This window comes from Mastigoproctus giganteus, chromosome 1, assembly GCF_048544385.1.
Source record: "Mastigoproctus giganteus isolate SK-2022 chromosome 1, ASM4854438v1, whole genome shotgun sequence".
In the NCBI taxonomy this organism is placed as follows: Eukaryota; Metazoa; Arthropoda; class Arachnida; order Uropygi; family Thelyphonidae; genus Mastigoproctus; species Mastigoproctus giganteus.
Window position 1 is genome coordinate 218,327,560 of NC_143575.1, and position 19,067 is coordinate 218,346,626.

The 19,067-nt window shown below is 36.7% G+C and overlaps 1 protein-coding gene across 1 annotated transcript in view; it reads right to left on the bottom strand.

The window, feature by feature from the left end:
* The window catches only part of RhoGAP1A (Rho GTPase activating protein at 1A), a 465,208-nt gene that overhangs the window by 238,901 nt on the left and 207,240 nt on the right, over nucleotides 1–19,067 (bottom strand). Inside the window, exon 12 of the mRNA XM_090368823.1 lies at nucleotides 7,778–7,834. Coding sequence (XP_090224949.1) covers nucleotides 7,778–7,834 — 57 coding nt within the window. The remainder of the gene's footprint in view (nucleotides 1–7,777; nucleotides 7,835–19,067) is intronic.

A 19,067-nucleotide genomic window follows, 5' to 3' on the forward strand; every position in this document is an offset into this window, starting at 1 on the left:
AGGAATGCAATGTGCTATCATCAGGAAAACTATGGATAGGATTTCAGTCAATGGTACAAGGTCATTAATATACAGGAGGAAAAGAGTGGGGGAAAGAACTGAACCTTGGGGGACACCAGCATTAGTGGAGAAGTTAGAAGATAGACAGCCATTTACCATCACCCTCAGTGAGCTGTCAGAGAGAAAACTGGATAACCAATTACAAAAAACAGTTGGCAAACCATAAGATGTAAGCTTGTTTAGAAGACCTTTAAGCCAAACACAATTGAAAACCTTTGATGTGACACGAGTAACTGCTTGTGTTTCACCAAACCTTTCCATTGAATTTGTCCATAAATGGTTACATAAGCCAGAATAGCATGGATTCTGTCAGATCGACCCTGATGATCGTTGATCAAACGGAAGGTTTCTAGATAGTTTAATTGGTGGTTAATTGATTTCTCCATTACTTTCAAAAGAGTAGAAGTAATTGCAATGGAACGATAATTCGATGGGAAGGATTTGTCACCCTTTTTAGAAACTGGCTGGATATGAGCAAATTTCCAAGCAGAAGGAAAAACACCTTTGGAATAAGGAAGTGGAAAAAAGGCAGCAAAGAGCAGGAGTAAGTTATGGAGTGCAGCTTTTGAGAAAAAGTGGAGAAATACCATCAGGACCTGGAGCTTTCTTGCAATCAAGATTCGTCTAAATCCTTCTGACGGAAGACCACAGGAGGCATTGAATGGAGTGTGCTGGGAATGGTGGGAGGTGTTTTACCAAGATCATTAATACATGAGTTGGAAGAAAAATGAGATGCTAGAAGGTCAGCTTTATCCTTGGTTGAAGTGACAATAGAGCCATTTGGTTTAGACAGAGGTTGAGAAAAGATTGGCAAAAGTTGCAGCCAATAGCTTTGTCAAGAGACCAGAATGCTCCGTTACCATTAGGGTAAGAAGCAAGTTTTCTACTCTTAGCCTGTTCAAAAACTAGTTCTGACTGAATAATAACTGCTTTATAATTGTTGTTAGCTCTGGTGTGGGCAGAAAATGAAATTGAAGAATTGGAAACAAGCCAATTACGATATGTAACATTCTTCTCTTGAACAGCCTTAGCACATTTAGTTTTATATAAAGAATAAGATTTTTAGGTGGAGTGTAGAATATAGGATTCCATTCCTACAAGAATAATTTCACTGACACAATCTGAGCAAAAGTTGACATTGGAAGTTTTGAAACAGTAATCCGAAGTAGGAAAAGAAGAAAATAAATCTCGCAGGTCAATGCCATTTTGCATTCTTGTAATGCCAAACAACATAAGGTTAGGAATAGCAATGAGATAAAGGCTCCATTGGAGAAGAGACAATCAGAAATTTATGATCTGAGGTGCCAAAAGGACCACCCACTTTGAACGGGTACTTTGTTTGTGAGAAAAAGATCAAGTGTATTGGCTGTATTGTTAGGATCGTCCAGTATTCTGGTAGATAAATGAATAATCTGTGCCAGTTCATTAGTAATTACAAAAGCCTCAGCATCTCAACCAGCTGGGTCTGTGTGACTAGAAAATGGAAGCCAGCTGGAGTTGTGAACATTAAAATCACTAAGAAAAATTACCTCACTGTTAGGAAAGTTGGACTGGAGAAAGTCAAGTTCAAAAAGAGGAAGTCAAAGAGTTCCAAGTGATTAGTGGAGTTGGGACAACGATAGAGACAACAGATGAATTTCACAGAATGAGGTTGTTGTTATTATTATTATTAACAATATGATGCAAGGAAGCCTGAGGCTTATGCTGCACCAGCCAAAAAAAAAAAAAAAAAAAAAAATTTCTGAATTACCCCGAGAAAGAGAAGTAGAAGGGAATCACCAAAAAAATAAAGAATGGTGATATCCAGCTCAGGACACTGAGTATGCCAAACCAATACTCACCAGATGAGAGCCGCTAGTTAGACAAATTTTAAACCAGAGAAGATTCCAAATTACCAAGTCTCTCACAGGGAATATTGGCATGGACATATGCACACGTACCACCTTTGAGGCAAAAGAAATCGTACAGCGAATAATTTGGGCAACTGAGATGAGCAGGGGTTGAACCAACTGATAACTGAGATTCTTTCAGAAAAAGTACATGGGGTTTGGCAGTGAAAATGGACATCATTGAGATTAGAACTGAGACCGAGTATATTTGGGAAATGAACTAGGAAGTGTTTAGGAGATTTAGATCTTTTCACAGATAAGTTTATTCTATTAGTTTGGCAAATCATGGTGTATTCAACAGTAAGAAAAGTGTGGGAGACATGCTGTATGAAGTAATGAAATGAAATTTTTGGATGTGGTGTACACATGGCAAGATTTTTTTTTTTTTTTTTTAATGAAAACCCCAAACTCGAGAGGTATTAGAACCTATAGTACTTAGTACCATGCTTGGGTTGGAGGTTGATACGATGAAAGAAGATATTTGTTGACATTAGACTTGAACTTCTGTAGACTCTAATTTTCAGGAAATACGTATGAAGGCAGGCTGTTCCACAAAACGGCAGTTGAATGAATAAACGAGGAAGATGAAAAGTTGGTTCTGTGAGTTTGAAGCTGAACAGTAAATGGATGTTGGCTGGTGGGGGGACATGTTCGGACAATTTTGAAAGAGAGAGCAGGAATTATAGATGCCAATTCAGAAGAACAGTGCCCATGGAAGTATCTGCAGAAAAGGCATGCAGCAGAAAAGTACATCTATCAGACAGAGAGTTGAGACTCTATTAGAGATGAGTCATTAATTAACCAAACTGCCCTTTTCTGAATGGCATTTGGAAGCCTGAGAGAGGTTTTGGGGGCACGACCCCAGATATGAGAACAATATTCCACGGTATGGCGGATTTGCGATTTGTACAGAGTGACAGCTGTTTGGAAGAAAAGTAATGCCAAGAGTGAAAGAGAAAACCAAGTTTTTTTGATGCAGAGGAAGCAATATTTGTAATGTGCTTGTGCCAAGAGTGATTAGAAGTCAGGATAATCCCCAAAAAAATTATATCATTTTGTCTAGAAATCAGAGTGCCACTAGAGATAAGCATAGGTGCAGAAGAATCCTTTTTTGCGAGATATAAGACAAGACTGAGTTTTAGAAGGATTGAAATCAACAAAGCTGTCATTGCCCCACTGGAGATCGACATTTAAGGAATTGGTAGCAGATATTCGTGAAGTTGAAGCTTATTGAGCAGGGCAAGGTTTTTCAAAATGGAAAGTGGAATGCAATGTGCTATCATCAGCAAAACTATGGATAGGATTTCCATTCAGTGGAAGAATATCATTAATATACAAGAGGAAAAGATTGGGGGAAAGAACTGATCCTTGGGGGACACCAGCATTGTGGAGAAGTTAGAAGACAGAGAGCCATCTACCATCACCATCAGTGAGCGATCGGAGAGAAAACTGGATAACCAATTACAAAAAACAGTTGGAAAACCATATGATGGAAGCTTGTTTAGAAGACCTTTATGCCAAACATGATCGAAAGCCTTTGAGATGTCAAGAGCAACTGCTTGTGTTTCACCAAACTTTTCCATTTAATTTGTCCATAAATAGGTAGCATAAGACAGAACATCACCAGTGTATTGACACTGACAGAATCCACACTGGCGATCGTTGATCAGATGGAAGGTTTCTAGGTAGTTTAAGAGTTGGTGGTTAATTGATTTCTCCATTACTATAGAAAGAGTAGAAGTAATTGCAATGGGACGATAATTGGAAGGGAGGGACTTGTTACCTCCGAGCAAATTTCCAAGCAGAAGGAAAAACACCTTTGTAATAAGGAAAAAAGGTGGGAAATTACAGGAGTAAGTTCAGGAGTACAGGTTTTGAGAACAAGTGGAGAAATACGATCAAGACCTGGAGCTTTCTTGGCATCGAGATTCTTCAAAATCTTTCTGACATCCTTTTAACGGAAGACCGCAGGAGGCATTGAATGAAGCGTGTAGGGAATGGTGGGAGGTGTTTTACTAAGATCATTAATACATGAGCTGGAAGAAAAATGGGATGCTAGCAGGTTCGCTTTATCCTTGGCTGAAGTGACAACAGAACCATCTGGTTTTGACAGAGGTGGGAGCAGAGATGGGCAAAAGTTGCAGCCAATAGCTTTGGCAAGAGACCAGAATGCTCAGCTACCATTAGGGCAAGAAGCAAGTTTTATACTCTTAGCCTGTTCAAAATCTAGTTTGGACTGATTAATGACCGCTTTACAATTGCTGCGAACTTTGGTGTAGGCAGAAAATGAAACTGAAGAATTGGAAACAAGCCAATTACGATATGCAACGTTCTTCTGAACAGCCTTAGCACATTTATTGGAAAACCAATTTAGATAAAGGATGAGATTTTAAAGTGGAGTGTGGAATAAAGGATTCCAGTCCTACAAGAATAATTCACTGACACGATCTGATTGAACGTTGACATCAGAAGTTTTGAAACAGTAATCCGACCGATTAAAAGAAGAAAAGAAATCTCGCAGGTCATTCCATTTCGCAATCTTGTAATGCCAAACAACACGAGGTTGGGAATAGCCATGAGATAAAGGCTCCATTGGAGAAGAGAGAATCACCAACTTGTTATCTGAGGTACCTAAAGAACCACTCACTTCGACCATGTACTTATTATTATTATTATTAGCCATATGGTGCAAGAAAGCTTGAGGCTTATGCTGCACTGGCCAAAAAAAAAAAAAATTGAGTTACCCTGACAGTGAGAAATAGAAAGGAATCATCAAGAAAGAGAAGAATGATGATATCCAGATCAGCACCCTGGGTGTGCCAAGCCCATACTCACCAGATGTGAGCCCCTGGAAGGGTTGTTTGTGAGAAAAAGATCAAGTGTGCTGGATTGTCCGGTATTCTTGTAGGTAAATGAACAATCTGTGCAAAGTTATTATTAAAAATTGTAAAAGCCTCAGCATCTCGACCAGCTGGGTCGGTGTGACCAGAAAACGGAAGCCAGTTGCAGTTGTGAACATTAACATCACCAAGGAAAATTACCTCACTGTTAGGAAAGTTGGACTGGAGAAAGTCAAGTTGCAAAGAGAGAAAGTCAAAGAACTCCAAGTGATTAGTGGAGTTGAGAGAATGGTAGAGACAACAGATAAATTTGACACAATGAGGTAGAGAGATTTTAAGCCAGAGAAGATCGAAAAGAGGAGATTCCAAATTACCAAATCTCTGACAGGGAATATCAGAACAGACATATGCACAAATACCACCTTTTACACGAAAGGAATCATAGGGTGAATAATTCGGGCAACTGAGATAAGCAGTAGTTGAATCAACTGATAGCTGAGATTCTGTTAGAAAAAGTACATGGGGTTCATCAGCAGACTGAAAATAGAAATGGACATCGTTGAGATTAGAATTGAGACCACGTATTTTGTGAAATGAACTAGGAAGTGTTTGGGAGGTTTAGATCTTTTCGCAGATAAGCTTACTCTATTAGTTTGACAATTCATGGTGTATTCAATAGTAAGGAAAAGTGGAGGGGGACATGATGTATGAAGTAATGAAATTTTTGGATATGGCATATACATGGTAAGAATATAACCAGATCCTTGATATAACGTGGCCTCGACAATGCCCCCCGCATACACACTACTCGGACTCTCTCCAGTCACTATCTGGCAGAATATACCCAGATTCTTGATATAACGTGGCCTCGACAATGCCCCTGCATACACACTACTTGGACTCCCTCCAGTCACTATCTGGCAGAGTAAGAGGCAGCAAGATTATACACTAGCTGATCTGGAACACTCCTACAGAGTTACCACTAGGTTTGGTCCAGTGTACTAACTAGCAGCCGGCCTGTGAACACCATTTTAGAGCTGTACCCTCAAAATGTAAGGTAGTTTGGATGTTGCCACGGTGTTCATCATAACCTCAAAAGACATCAATCATACTGCATGATGGAAGTTATGGGGGAAGGTTGCCTGGAACTTTGCTCCAGAGACTAAACATTCTGTCACTTCAAACCTCCAAATAAGTAGCGTGGTGGTATTGCACCAGTTGACGAGAGTTATCTACCACCTGGCATTGCCTGGTAACACAGAGGGGCAACATTTCTCCATGTGGTGTGGGTAACACAACTCTACCCCTGCTTACGTTGATTCACACCTGGGTGGTCACCCAAAGTGTGCTTGTGCATGGAGGTCATACCCAGGATTACTAACAGTCCCACCATCGTGAAGGCGCAAGCAGTGGATTTGGATGTCACAGACGTCTGCACTTCGCCAAAATTAGGTTCACTAGACTTGAGTGTCACCCGGATATCAGTTCCATCAGCATTTTAGACTCCCAGGTAGCAAGCACAGCTTGTCTGGCATATCTGAGAGAATGTCTGTGACAACCTTATGTTATATTATAATAAAATGCATTAATCAATTAAAAAAGAGGAACACTATTTCAATACAAGTACTGAAATAGTTTGAGAAATAACACTTACACTGCATTCCAATTTTCTGTCTATACTGCTAGGGCAGTGTTTCCCAAATGGTGTTCTGCAGAACCCTGGGGTTCCTCGAGGTAAAATAAAGGGTTCCGTGAAAAAATAAAAAATTTTAAAAAAATTTTACACATTAAAAGTTTAAAATATTGTAGGTATGTTTATATCTGGCAGATGAGACAATATTTGGGTAAGGTCGCTTTTACTGCACAGCTTGTGTACTAAACTGCTTTGCAATTGTAATCCAGAACCTACACATTACATTGACTGTATACTACCGCGCCTACCTACCTAGTAAATAGTAGGAAACAACGACCAAATGGTTGTGATTCGTTATGCTCTGTGTATGCATCTGTATTTCGCATGGTCGGACGTTTCTTGTATTTTTTTTTAAATTGATAATAATAAACAAAGAATTTAAAGGTATTTGGCCTTGAACCAAGAAAGGTTTTTGCCTGTGGCACATTTATTTATTTTTTGTGCTATGCTAAAAATATTTAAGGGGTTTTCAGTTATGTTCTACAAAATATAAAAGGGTTCCATGATTAAATTTAATTAGGAAATGCTGTGCTAGGGGACCACGTTGCCCTTGTGACAGTGACAGGCAGGAGTTTTTAGAAACAACCACATTATCCAAGATATTATCCACATTATACCAAGTTAATCTAAAGTAACTAATATTGTTTTTAATTGAACAACATCTAGCAGGTGAACCTATTATTCATTAAAAACTTGAAGGCACTTATTGTTTCAGAACTATTTGTTTCCATCATCAGACAACAGGAAGCTTCAATAAGTGACCTTGTGTCAAGAGGTGATAAGCAGCCAAGTTGATGTTTGTTCAGAAAATTTCCAACTAAAACAACTTTTATTATGTGTAATAAACACCTTTTGGTAGGCAACATAAGCACAATGCATTAATCAAGTAAAGAAGCCTGGTTATATTCAATGCGGATATTGCAAGTTTTTTTTTTTTTTGTTCAAATACGTTTTATGAAATAACAAAATGTATTTGAACAAAAATAATCATGCATATATCTTTTTCACACATCACATGTTGTTGAGAATAAACAAGAAAGATAAATATTCCACTGATTATAGTACCCTAAAGAATGTGATAAATATAACCTTAATGTTGGAATTGATAATAGCAATATTTAAGTACAATTATTGTTTAGAAGCTGATCAAACATTGCAGGTCAGGCATTTCTATTCACTTTAATCCCCCTTTCTTGTAAAATCAGCACACAGATTATAGGAGACGATAACAAAAAACACAAATTATAACAGAGTATTCCATTTAATAAGAGCTCAAAATCCATAAAACTACATACCAGCTCTGCCAATTTCTTCCTATATTTATCTAAATTTCTTCCTGCAACCTTCAGTTTCTATTTTATAAATGAGGAAATAATAGTAAAATAAAACAAATTAAATAAAGCAGTATTAAATCTAGTTTTACAAAAGTTCATTAGTAAAAAGAAACCACTTATGGAAAAACACACTACTCAAAACAATGGGGAGATAGAACGTATTATGCATGAAAGCATTTATAGCAAAGGATAGTATACAAAATTCTGTACCATAGCAGACTAATTTTCTCTTTGAGAATAAATATCACCTATGTCATATTTATTGCTGAAGAAAATTTTCTTGTTTATACTCTGGCATGACCACCAGATCAGTGGAGTTTACAATAAATCATCAATACAAACATTAATCGTATTTAGCAGTCATGGGCTTGAACCCCGGTCCATTCAAAGAGCGAGTGCTATTGCACTCGCTCTTTGAGTGGACCGGGGTTCAAGCTCAAATGACGTAGTGAGTGATTAGGAGCTCTCGCTCCTAATCACTCAGCTACATCATTTGTCAAGAATAAAATACCATTTTACTGTGTTCTGTCATTCTTCAAAATTAAACGATTTCTTGCTGAAAAATTCTCCTCAACATGATTTATCCATGGGTCAAAATGGAAAATTTTATGAAATGAAACACTCCGTAATAAAATCTCATTTTCAATAATCAATTACACACATGGCAGTACTGATGTATGTATGTGTGTACAGTGGATTCCGGTTAATCGAGGCAGCCGTTTATTTGGAGCAAATCTTAAAAAACAGAAACCGATCGAGAAAATAGCCAGGGTTTACTTCGCTTAATTGGGACAGCATGCTGTTTAATTGGGGCAGGAGACTGCAGCACTGGAGATTACTCTATGATTGTCTCCGACGGTACCACGTGGTTCGGTCGAAATTCTGGAGGTCACAACCATAAAACAATAAAAACAATTAGCAGCCACCTGTTTATTGGGCTTTTCTGTTAGTGAAAGTTATCATAAACGGACAGTAAACTCGATCTTACTAAATTTGCGATAATACCGACAGCTGGAATTCTGTGAGTTATCATGGTGAAATGTGTTTACACTTCCATGAAATCTTCAATCATATAAAAAAAAATTAATTTTCGGATCTTCTCTTCATTCCTATTTTTAAAGCTCTGTAACTCGTTACTCCGTTCTCACCTGCGCGTATTATGTTACTTGCGATTTATGTGTGCCATGTTCTTTGTTATTGATTGCTTATCTTTTTACTGTTTTAAATTTTAACCCCCACCCACAAAGGTCAGTGAACAGAAATATCAACTAGTTAGTATGTACATATTACAGTAGTATTAATTATTCTGATTATCACGTACATTTTTCCGATTTTCACGTATCATTTAATTTTTTAATTGGTAAGGTAATAAAGGGTAAATTTGTGCTTTTATAGCCTGTGGATAATATTCCTCCTATTTTCGTTAATTAGAATCACTGTTTAATAGAATTAAAATTCAATTCACAAACGTGATCACAATGACCGGCGCTTACTGCACATCATATAGTGAATGGTACTTTACTATGTTGAGTTCGTCGTGATTTGATTGTACAGTGAACCAATTGTAAAGGGGAGGGGAGTACATTGTATTTTTAACTATTTACGTGAAACTTCGGATAACTGGAGCAGCCATTTAATCGAATCGGGCCAAAATGCACTAGCCCCGATGTGTCCCAAATAACTGGAATGGACTGTATATACATGTGAGTGACAGAAACCAGTGGGACATTCTAGTCCATTCTGAGCCCTAAATTTATTTGAATTCCTAGCTTGCAGAATCACAGATAGACTGGAAGCTGGTCAAAAAGAGCCCGAGATGCAACACGATTGGAGTATTACAAAGTATCACAATCAGTAGTCTTTCATAGAGAGACGACTAATTGTGATGCTCCCAGTTCCAGCATCTATTTATTGTATGCTGCATTTGGATTTAACTGCTCGTTAGAATGAGAAGTATGCTACATAAGTGCAAAGTGAATTTGCTTTCGCCCTAGGAAGACTACATTCATTAGCTTGGTCTATTCAAAATTGCATTTATCACAGAGAGTTTTATGGTTTGCTTTCCATTTATTATATTTCAATGCTTAAGGTCATCACAGTTGGGCCGATAACAGTATGCTGAAATCATGTGGTTCAACCAGAAGGGAAGTACACTAGATTTGGTCTTAAGAGACACTGCACTTATGAAAGAAAAGAAAAGAAAAATGTGATAGGAAATTCAAAAAGAAGTTTACTTACACACACAACAATAATGTTGAAATGCTCAGATTTTTTTTGTAATCAATCCTCGGAATAAGACAACTAATATATTAATGAATATCAATTTATATTATGCATTGTCCAAAATAACCAATAATATTACATATAATTTCAATTAAGATACTTCCCCTGGTTTCCCAAATAACTGATAAGTCAGATGACTAATTCAGCACAGGCTGAATGTTAATCTGAAGGCATGTTGCTTTAAGTAATGTTTCTGATCTGTAAATAGTGAAGTTATGTTAGTTTCATGAACAAAAGCAAGCCAAAAACATGGTTTTTAAAATGGATGGCTATTTTAAGAAGGAAAGTAGGCAATGGTGGCCCACTTCTTGGTGCTGCTAAATATGAGAAGCTGCTGGTATGTGGCACCACTCAGAATAGCATAGTGTACTGTTGATAAAGATAGTACACTATGCTGTTCTGAGTGTAGTGTACTGTTGATAAAGACAGATCACTGATAGGCGCCTCCATAGCCAGGTGGGCAGGAGCAGCAGTGCATAGCACACGCTTCTTGATTAGACCGGGGTTCGAGCCCGTGACCACCAAATACAGAGGATGCGGAAAGGTCAGGAAATGACCACTGCACATCCCCGGAGCAATATGGCCTTAGTTGCTAATGCTCCTAAAAACCAAAACAACAACAACAGATCACTGATCAATACAACTAAAACTCATCAAAAGAAAAAAAAAGTGACTGACACGGATGAGTATAATCAATATAGAAGTGACATGAAGTCCTTGGATTTTATGACAAGAGAAAATTTTCCAACAGTTATGAAACTGGTAATTCAAATGAAGCCATAAGATTCAGAGAAAGTGAATAGTCTGCTCTAGATTTTAAAATCTACAGGTTTCAAATACCAGAAATGGACTGAAACTGCTGCTGCATTCTTCAATTGCTGCTGCAGAGGCATAGCTAGGTTTTTGGCACCTTGGCAAATTAGTGGCTGCACACCATTTTTTGATAATTGGTAAAATCATAATAAATAATAATAAGTACAGTCAGACCTTTGTTTAACAAACTTGTTTATAGCGGTTTTTTTTTTTTTTTTTTTTAATTCCCCTTGCTAATTACATTAAAAATAGTTTTTGAAGAACAAAGAAAATTTTTCATATAACGAATGGATTACAAGAGAACTAGGTATGCATTGTTCGCACCTCTGGCCTTCAAACAATTTAGGCAATAGTGCTGTTACTAAACATGAATTAAGAGCTAAAGGGATTGCCATCTGCAACTTAGTGGTACTCATAAAACCTATCCAATTCCCAATCCCACAAACCGAGAAGTCGAGCTGCTCAACTACTTTCTATGTATCCACAGCCAGTGGACAGATCAAGTCGTATTCCACAGTTGGACAATAGGCTTTGATCAACCTTCTACTGTAAGCACCCTGTTAGAGATTTAGGACACAGTGGTTTTCCTTTACCCCAACAAATGGTTATCTTGATTTCGTGGAAGTGAATAATCCACACTTTGCTGTAAATTTTTCTTATTTCTGTTTACACGATCACAGTAGTTGAATATCTGAGTGACTTCAACATTTTCAACAGTTTTAAAAAAAAAAATAATAATAATTATAAACAAAAATCTCCGTACAATATCACTTAGATTTATATCTATGTGATATTGTAGGAAGATTTTTGTTTTCTAATATTTCAATTATTTGGTGTTTAAAGCATTTGATTTCAATTTTAAATTGGTCTTGATCAGGGTATTTTTCTGGCAATAAAATAGGTTTAGTTTCTAAATCCTCATTTGTCATTGAATTGAATGCTTTGCCAGTCAAAAAAATTAGTCTTCTGCTATCTTTTTCAGAGACTCAAATCTTTCAATTAACTGCATTATAATAGAATCAATTATTGAAAAACAAGAAATTTTTATTCCATCGAAGTTCAATGATTCATCTTCAGCATATACACTTGGCTTTTTTTTTTTTCATTTCACCTTTTCAATTGGTATTATTTTGATTTTTTTGCAAGTTTCCTCAATTTCAGTAAAAACATTATAAATTTCATTATTTCTTGGATATTTAAAATAATCTACAAGTCCTTTAATTAATATGGATGACTGATCGATAAAAATCCTAATCTTTCTTTTCCAGTGATATGTTGACTCTATTTATTCTTTCCAGTATCAAATTCCACAGGCTTAAAAATGCAATAAACTTGTAACTATTCATTTGACTAAACAATGATTTAGCAAGAGATAATGAGTCACCAAGTAAATATCATCTTTCATTTCGTGTAATATTAAAATAATTTCTTCAAGTTACTCATATATGGCACTTATGGAATTTACTTTTGAACATCATCTTGTATTGGTACGTCTCTTCGGGTGATTTTCATGACTGATGATAGCATTTCCCATCTGCTAGTGGATGAAGAGAAGAAATTGTACAATGACCGTATACTTCTGTTATTGTTTGTTATTTGATTTTTTACGAGCATTAGCAACTAAGGCCATATTGCTCCGGGATATGCGGTAGTCATTCCCTGACCTTTCCACATCCTCCGTATTTTGTGGTGACGGGCTCGAACCCCGGTCTAATCAAGAAGTGTGTGCTATACACTGCTGCTGCTCCTTCCCACCTGGCTACGGAAGCACCCCGTATAGTTCTGAAAAACGTCACAACTGTATTAATGCTGGCTGCATGTAAGCCTGCTGAATTAAGATTATGTGCACAACATAATATACCAAGTGAGGGAATTTTCCTTTTGAAATATGGCTTGAACACCTTTGTACTTTCCCAACATATTGATGCCATTTTGCAGTTTTTATCATATATATAATTTTTCAATTAACAGGCCATCTTGAATTCGTTTATCCTTAATTTCTGATGCAATTCCCTCTCACAATTTTTTTTTTTTCGTTGTGTTTATGAAATCGATGAACCTTTCTTCAATTGTATATTTATTGCCTGAAGATTTTACATTCTGTTAATTGGACTCTGTGTGTTACACCTGGAGTGCTACCAAATATTATACTATAATACAGCCAGACCTGACCTCGCATAACGCGAGTTTGATTAACACGATTTTCAATTACCACTATTTGAAAAAATTATACCACTTTTCACAATGCAAATTTCCAGTTAATGCGATTTTTTTTTTGATTTTTTTAATGCGATAGTTTAAAAAATATTTGAATTGCGTGTCAAGCTTACCACGCATTGGACAGACAATAAACAAACATTTGCCTGCTGCCCGTCACGGCGCACTCACACCAAAAGAAATACCTAACAGTTCCATTTAGTAGTTAGGTCCAAAAAACTTAATAAAAAATATTGAAACTGTGAACTACCTCGAGCTAGTAGTTCACACGGTGTCCGACAGACATTGAGTATCGCTGTGTTTCCCTCAAAAATTTAAAATATTCCACGGCTCACAGTTTGGGAACCGCTGTTTTATGCAATAAACATTTAATTCTATAATTATTTTCATTATCTTTTACATTGAATATAGTTAAAAAGTTTTTTAAAACATATTTTTAAAATTCTTTATGGACATTCCAGAAGGTCAAGGATCAGTTATAATTTTTCCTATTGATTATTATATTCGATTAACGGATTTCCATTTTGCACGATGCACTCGCGGGACAAATTAATCGTGTTAATCGAGGGCAGCCTGTATTTAACTATTTGGATTACTTTTATTATTTCAATTCATACTTTTTATGCTAACAAATTAATAAATTCATTCTGGATTTCTGGCGATAAATAATTAGTGTGGTGTGTAATATGTGATTCCAGAGCATTTTTCATACCAACATCAAATTGTCTGATAAATTTGATCAAGTTTAAAAATATATCACAATTTTTTCCTTTCAGTATTGATATTACTAGCATGTCCATGAAATGCCAAATTATTTTCAGAACAGAACAGAACAAAATACATTTTAATATTATTTTCAATATATGGCACCATTTCAAAATTTCGCTTCATAGTGTTGCTTGTACAACATCGTCAATTGGCCCACCTTTTTGAAAACCATTTTCTAATAATTTCCATTTTGTGAAATTTTTTATGCATTTGTAATGAACTCTCAGGAAACAGAACGTTTCGATTTAGATATTTCCAGTCCTTAAATCCATCTGAGCTGCAAAATGGAACATTATTTGTGCCAGATACAAATAAGAGGCACAGAAAACATTATATTGCATCTTTGTTTTATGGCATAAAATATCATTTCCTCTCTTTCTTTTCAATACCTTCATTTTTGTATTTCCATGAATTATTGAAACATCGGCCATTAGTAACAGGATACGTACTTAACACTATACTATACATTCAGGACAGTGTTGACTATAAGAGATCTGCTTTTGTGGATATAAAAATTCCATGTGGTTGGATCATTAAAATTCAGACTTACATGTTCCATATTAATATTATTGCTGTTATCATATTATTCTGCCAACTGTTGTTCGATATTCTCCATGCTTTTTAATTCTTTTAAAATAACTTCAACTGTTTGGGCTTTATCTTGGACTTCCATTTCAGTGGCATCATCATTTGTTTCATCCTCATTCGAATTATGTTTGTTTTCATTGTCACTTTTAGGTTTGCAGTGGTTTATTGTAAGCTAGTTCTGTAAAATAGTGGAATGTTTTTTATTAATTTCCTCTTTATGCAGTCTTTCTGCGTGTCACTGATGTTCGGTTTTTTTTTTCTTTGGTGGCATGTCTAAAATTAATTGGGCTTTTATTGTTTTATTTAAATTATAAATCACAATATTCATGATTACCTGTTTATATAGCAAACACTACACACACACACACATTATTTTTAACAAGTATCACAGAAAACACAATGCATGAATTGCGAACTGCTATGCATTCGAGCATGCACTGATGAAGGGATCACCTGATTGGTCCCTTCAAAGTTACTTTTTGGATGGCAAATAGGTCTATGCTGCTATGCAGTATGTACTCATAGCAGCATTTAAGGATGCATAAGGGCTTGAATTGCCCTCTGAAAACACGCCATTTGGCAAAAATTCATTTTCACTTCGCCCACTACTCTCATCCTGATGTGACATCATCTAGGGATGCCATTTCATCAGCTAGTCTCAACAATGTTTTTAGTATGCAAATAATCTGAAGGAAGAAGGCATCCAAAATGAGGTTATGCAGCTCAATAAGACATTGGTGTCCATCATTAACAACTTTGTGGAATCAGAATAAGATTCTTCTGATTGTGAAAAAGATAGCTATAAAAATGTAACATTTATAACTGTCTAAAAAAAAAATGAATATCATTAACTTGGTTGTCAACTATTTTTCTTGCCACCGCTTATGTTTAAGAAATAATCTTAAGCTGGTAGAGCTCTTAAATAGGCCATTAATACATGAGCACTAACAACCTATGATATAGATGCAAGAATATATTAGAGTTCTACATACATAAACAGGATGTGTTTAACCCATATCACAATGTAAAATGCCATGTACAATATACATGTATACCATCACATGTGCAACCTTTTGCAAATATGCACATATATAGGCATCCTCTGCTTAGCTCGCTAAATTGGAGCCATAAAAACAGCGAACCACATGAATCCATGTTTAGCAGGGCAGATTTATCCATAGAATGTAATATAAATAATTTTACATTAAAGATTACACAGAGAGGTCATAATTCCACTGTGTACAGCAATTAACACTGCACTTGAAATACATGTCCAAGAATAGACTTCAGCTGAAAAAGACACTGAGCTTCTTTAAGGGCTCCAAAGATGGGCAACCCACTTGTTTAGATCTACAAAAGGGTATCCATATGAGGAAAGATTAAAAAATCACAGAGCTCATCAAACAAGTTCTCTTTGGGGCAGACCCCCCCCCCCCAGTGAGATCTATAAAGAATCTGAGAAGGAACAGTAAAATGAAAGGTGAACACTTCACTGTAATAAATGATTCCAGAACTAGGGTCCATAAATTCAAGATAGGGAGAAAGAGATTTAGCCTGGACTAAGAGAAGTTTTCATTTTGATAGCAAGTTGTTAATCACTGGATAAGGATACCTCCATGGGTAGTTGAGACTGACAGCTTGTGGATATTCAACAGTCAGCTAAATATTTACATGTATGAGGAGAGAAATATACAGGTTGTTCATTTTCTTTTTAAGTTCTTATATATATATTTTTTTATAATTTTTATTTTTTTTTATTTAAGTTTTGGCTAGTGCAACAAAAGCTTTTGACTTCCTTGCACTACATGGCGAATATTAATACTAAAAGAAAGTCTAATTATAAAACCAATGCCAAGCCCAAATCTGTAGATGTCCTTTTTAACTAAAATCATTGTGAGGACTGGCTAATAACTACAACATAAGGGAAGTTTAAATGTCATCACACAGGAATGATAACACACAGGAAGTTTAAATAATTTAAACGGTATGGTATAAATGGAAGTTTAAATCATCAGAGGTGAAGGGTGTATCCGCAAGCATATGCTCAAATATATAATCAGAGATTAAATAGGGCAAATTTACATTTATCAAATCAATAAACATAAGGCACTTACACTGTTATCAAATATAATCAATGTAACTGATAACATTACACAGGGTGTCTCAAAAATATTGGTACAAACGTTTAGGGGAGGTAGGTAACATTTAAAGGAATGTGAATCGCATAGGAACCCAAAATCGGAAACATCACCATAAGTCGGTACATGGCGCTGTTCATCAGTTCACGAGAGGGAAAATTTCTGGTTTACTCATTCAAGCAGTAGTCGCCGCACGAAGAGCACACATCGATATACGAACTGTGAGCTGGCAAACATGCACCTAGTGTATGCATTAGCAGAGGGCAATGGACAAGCCACTTAACGAATTTATGGAGAACGCTTCCCAGACAGACATGTACCGGACCACCGTTTGTTTGCGCGTGGCATCAAAATTTGTGCGATTATGGGTCATTTAGAGGTAACAGGAGTAGTGCGGGCAGACCACATTCGACGCGAACTTCCGCCATGGAAGAAAGTGTGCTGAATGCCGTCCAGAATAATCCTACTACCAGCACACGTGCCGTTGCCTCTGCCTTAGGAGTGTCTCTGCAGTGTACAGCGTGTCTAGCACGACGATTCCTTACACCCCTTTCATCTCTAAAGGGTTCAGTTACTGCTCCCCCAAGATCATCCTGCATGTGCGGCTTTTGTGCAGTGGTTTCTCCAAGAAAGTGTTCAAGACTTGAATTTTCCAGCCTAGGTTTTGTTCACAGATAAGGGTTATTTCACTCGGGAAGGCTTATTCAATCAGCACAATGCTCATGTGTGGGCTCACAACAACCCACATGGTGTGCACCCCCATGCGGCACAACATCGCTTCGCAATAAATGTGTGGGCAGGTATGGTCGGTGACTGCTTAGTCGGCCCATACCTGTTACCATCCCGCATGAACTCCGCTAAATATCGGATCTTTCTTGAACAAGTTCTACCAGGGTTACTTGACGATGTTCCAGCAAATGTAAGACGCAACATTTGGTTTCAACATGACGGGGCGCCTGCCCATTATGGAAGGTGTGTTCGTGACCATTTGAACAGGCGTTTTGAGCGTCAATTGATTGGCCGGGGTGGACCCGTTGCCTGGCCCCCACACTCACCTGATTTATCGAGCCTTGATTTCTTTCAGTGGGGGCCCTCAAATCTATCGTATGTATGAATCGCCTGTGGAGACGGAAATGGATCTCATGGCGAGACTCATCTGTGCTGCTGCTACTGTCAAAGAAACTCCAGCTGTGTTCGACCGTGACTGCCAATCCATGCTGCGCCGGTGTCACGCATGCATCGCGTCTCATGGTGAAACCTTCGGGCATCTGTTGTAACATCATGAAATGCATCCATCTCGTACTCCATTGTTAATATTATGTCAAATAAATGTTTGCCACTAATGTTTGACGCAAGACATTTCTGCACAAGAAGCAGAAATGTCTTGCATCATTTCTGCTTCTTGTGCCTCTGCTACTACTTTCCTGTGACATTTCCGGTTATGGGTTCCTATGCGATTCACATTCCTTTAGATGTTACTTACCTCCCCTAAATGTTTGTACCAATATTTTTGAGACACCCTGTATTGCAATATATCAATTACAGTCGAACCTCCGTATAATAAAATCGTTCATTCACCTGAAAAAATTCGTTGTACAGAAATATGACCTTTTCAACAATAAAAAATACTGTAATTCAACATTCAGAAATACAGTACAATATGGGAAATAAATCAGAAATAAGTGGGAATGAATAAATTTTCTAACATTTTAATAACACATATTAAGAAATTACTTATGTGATGAGCACAATATATTAGTACACTTTTAAGAATTATGTCGTAAAATATTTGGTTATTTTTTGTTGTATACCGGATTTTACTGTACATTGTTCATAAAAATTTTCGCATTTGTTTAAGCACTCAAATATATTTTCTGGTACATTTTCTTCACACTGAAGGCCTCAATGCAAAGTTTCAAATGCTGCCAACATTTCATATTTGGAAGGTTTAAATTTCACTCATTGCCTTCATTTTCATCCAACTCATCATCGAAATTGTCACTAGTTCTTTGAATACTCTCCAAAATGTTGGAGTCACTCAGATATTATTCAGCTACTATGACATCGTTATCAACTCCCAAAGATTCTTCAAGAACAATTTCTCCACTGATCAAACCTCTTGCTTGGAGTTCTTCCCAAGATTGTTCAATGTCTTGTAGCAGGTCATCCCTCGCATCGCTGTTAATTGGCATTTTAGTAAAACCTACTTTTGCAAAACAATTCTTAATCATTGTTTCCGCCACATCTTGACTCCACATTTTCATTAAACCTGATATGTACATCTGCATATCTATAACAGAAGCTATGGGTTGGTTGGTTTCTATTCTCGGTATAATTTTTTTCAGTATACGCCTTCGGTAATACATTTTCAAATTCTTGATAATGCTTTGGTCCATTGGTTGCAGTTTAGATGAGGTATTCAGAGGGAAGAAAACAAGCTTCAC